The sequence below is a fragment of the Frankliniella occidentalis genome, unplaced genomic scaffold, assembly GCF_000697945.3.
Source record: "Frankliniella occidentalis isolate FOCC.00 unplaced genomic scaffold, Focc_3.1 Scaffold244, whole genome shotgun sequence".
NCBI lineage: Eukaryota > Metazoa > Arthropoda > Insecta > Thysanoptera > Thripidae > Frankliniella > Frankliniella occidentalis.
The window spans coordinates 1-3,222 of NW_026267370.1; the positions used below are offsets into that span (position 1 = coordinate 1).

General features: G+C 54.1%; 1 protein-coding gene across 1 annotated transcript in view; it reads left to right on the forward strand.

Annotated features, from left to right (window-relative positions):
- Positions 1–700: 700 nt before the first annotated feature.
- Positions 701–3,222, forward strand: part of LOC113211000 (protein FAM133-like) — a gene marked incomplete at its 5' end in the record, with an annotated part of 9,938 nt that continues 7,416 nt past the window's right edge. Inside the window, 3 exons of the mRNA XM_052273086.1 lie at positions 701–816; positions 902–1,002; positions 1,280–1,299. Coding sequence (XP_052129046.1) covers positions 701–816; positions 902–1,002; positions 1,280–1,299 — 237 coding nt within the window. The remainder of the gene's footprint in view (positions 817–901; positions 1,003–1,279; positions 1,300–3,222) is intronic.

A 3,222-nucleotide genomic window follows, 5' to 3' on the forward strand; every position in this document is an offset into this window, starting at 1 on the left:
AGAACGCCCCGGGTGTGGCGGCCGGCGCGCTGCTCTGTTTGTCGGCGGCTGGTCCGTCCCCAGGGCGGGTGACGCGAACCTCTACGTGGCCGAGAACGCCCCGGGTGTGGCGGCCGGCGCGCTGCTTAGTTGTCGGCGGCTGGTCCGTCCCCAGGGCGACGCGAACCTCTTCTTGGCCAAGAACGCCGCGGGTGTGGCGGCCGGCGCGCTGCTCTGTTTGTCGGTGGACGGGCGGCGGACGCGGGTCCCGGGTGTGGCGGGTCTTGTGCTGAGCTTCTGATGGCGGCCGGCCCGTCCCCGGCAAAAGCAGTGGAAGTCGTCCCTCCCTCGGTTCGAGAACACTTTGGTCTTGGACGGTCTCAAAGTGTGCACCTATGGGCGGGTCCGGGGGGGAGGGGGGGGGGCATGAGGTCGATGATCGGGGCGGTGGCTGCGCACAGGACGGTGACGGAGTTGGCAGGGAGGCGGACAGAGGCCTTCATGCCGAAGCTCGCTGTCGTTCTGGAGGAGGAGGTGGAGGAGAGGGGTGGGGGTGGGCTGACATCTGACTGAACAGCTCTACTTTGTCACGGTCTAAAAAGCAGACTCCCGGGTTGGAGAGGTATGTTCAGCTCTCTACAGTTCAATAACTGTAAATGTGCATGAGTATTTGTGATGAAGTACTTGAATTTTGCTAAGGAATGTCCTCTCTATCCCACAGGTGCTCATCACTGATCAGGCTTTGAGTTGTGATCCAGCCTTTAGAGTGAAGAGGGGAAGCAAACAATTAGTGCCGCTGTTATTGCAACCTTCTCTGGACCAGCATGAAAGAGGTATGTACGTTACTAATTCACCCTCCTCAACGTCTTTGAAATTAAGTCTTACCCAATTAGTCAAACTAATCTATCTCATTTCTTTCCAGATGTGAGGTGGTGGTCTTATCGGCTTTAATTGTAGCCAGTCTGGAGAAAGGAAATCATGACAAAAGGAAGTTACGCAAGCTATTGAGAAGCTCTTTGAGTGGTGAGTTAATTCCCTTTTATCGACATGTCGACTAGCCTGTTTGGTACTAGTTGACACAGGCTTCACGTAACATTGTAGGCAGAGGTGATTTGGGTTATAATTCAAATAACTTTATTTTTGTTTCATTAGGTACATTACCATTTTAATTCGCTGATCGGCTGGACGCACCAATATGACTGCCTTTTTCCAATGTGGTGAGTTCTATGTATTTTTCCAAAGTATAACAACTTAACTGGGTTTGCTTTACACACATTCTAACTTGACCCCTCTGTTCCAGATTATTACTGGTGGTGTAAGGCAAGACGCACAAACCATTTCAATATTCGACTGTCAAGGTTATGATTGTGGCTGTAATCTGCAGACATCAAAGTTAAGTGTGCCCTTCCTCATTTTTTGAAAAAGTACTTTTGAGCTTAGGGTTTATAGTCTGATGACCACCTTTCTAATGCATAGTAGTTTTCACTACCTGCCAAGGTGGTAAAACAGCACTTACGAAATTTTCTGTGTTGCTTAGGGCTTTAAGATATCTCTCATTTATTTGTCTCTTGCATTCCATGCTAAGCGGCCTTCAGGGTTGAGTAACTGGCACGAAATCCCTGTGCAAGATCAGACTTGAAAATGTGCCATTCTGTTGGAGAGAGATGGGCGGTTTTTAGAGGTCAGAGTTTCTATTATCATATGCTGAGCACAGTGTGGAGGGGAGGGACGAGAGGGCATCGACTGCATGTACTGCAGTCTGCTGGCCCCGCGGCCGCGGCCCGCTCGGCCCTTGCTCGGCCTTCCTCCCCGTGCCCATGGAACATGGAACGGCGTGTGCTTGGCGGACTGCAAGCTCCTGAGTTTGCTTGCGGCCGACCCGTCCCCGGATTCGTTCGATGTTGATTGTGAGAGTTGGTGAGGCGTATCTCCAGAATCGGGGAACGTGGCGGTGTATTCTATGAATAGACCTATCCGACGACGTGTCGCACGTGACCGACCGGTCACACATGTGACGGCGCAACGGGAAACGCCGTGGGCGTCCCGCTGCAGGGCGGGTGGACTGCGCAGCTGTCCCACGGGCGAGGCGCTCTCTCAAGAGGGGGGGGGGGGGCGCAAGTCCGTAGGCGATGGTGAACCCGCAGATGTGACCGGCCTGGCAGATAGGCCGTGAAAAGGGGGGGGGGGGTCACCTCACCTATCACCCACCTTCGACAATGCCTGCACCGTGACGACTTTTGTTCTCAAAGTAATGCTCAGCCGAGTGCTCACTCTGGGCCGGCTGTGGGCCACGAGCGTGGGCTGTGCGCTTGACGGCCGCTCTAGGTGCTCTAGTTAGTCTCGTCACCTTCCAGTACGTGTCGGCTGCGCGCTCTCTGACAGCTAGCATCGCCGCGGCCGCGGGGCGTGTGCTGTGCTATGCCTCGGCTGCACCAGGTGTTCTACTGATTTACGTGAAAGTACATTCCAGCCGAGTGCTTTCGGGTCAAGGCCGGGCTGTGTGCCCTACGGCGAGTCGTGCTGCGACACGGCCTAGGGCCTAACACTGCTTTGAAGTCGGCACGGTGCAGGTATCGTCGAGACGGTGCTGGTGCGACGGCGGCATCGACGGCAGGTCTGCACCCTGGCATCCACGTTGACACCCCTCTGCGCTGCGGCGCTCCTAGCAGTCAGACCTCCCAGCATGCCGGCGTGTGTAGGGGTTGCCTACCCGCACGGCGCCCGTACGCCAATATGTGCTACCGATAACTCACCTCTGTTTTTCTGTTTCATGCTTCCGGCGCCCACGATTCCGACGATACTGCAAGTCCAGGATGGTGCTCCCCTCAAGCGCTGGATTATCATGACACTTATACCTGTATCAACGGCTGCGGTGGAAATATACGTTCTTGTTTTTTAAAAGCGTGTTCCTCTTAATTTGTGCAAGCTTCCATACTTTGTAATGTTGAGGTACCCCCCCCCCTTTCCCTAAAATTGTATCGATACACGACCACTTGGTTTCTCAGTGCAAGGGACATAGTGCTTGTCGTCGCTATGCGGGCACAGGCTGCACCTACCTGCGCACTCGTTCGCCTGGTGGTTGTCGGATAGTCGTTGCTGCAAAGATTCGGTGTGGCTGTAGGATAACATGGTTGTGCAACAAGGGCAGATCAGGACCAGTAACCAAGGTTAATCAGGGAAGGCAAAGCATACTTTTGTACATGAACTAGTTTTTATTGCAAAAAAAGAAAAGCGCGGGGATGC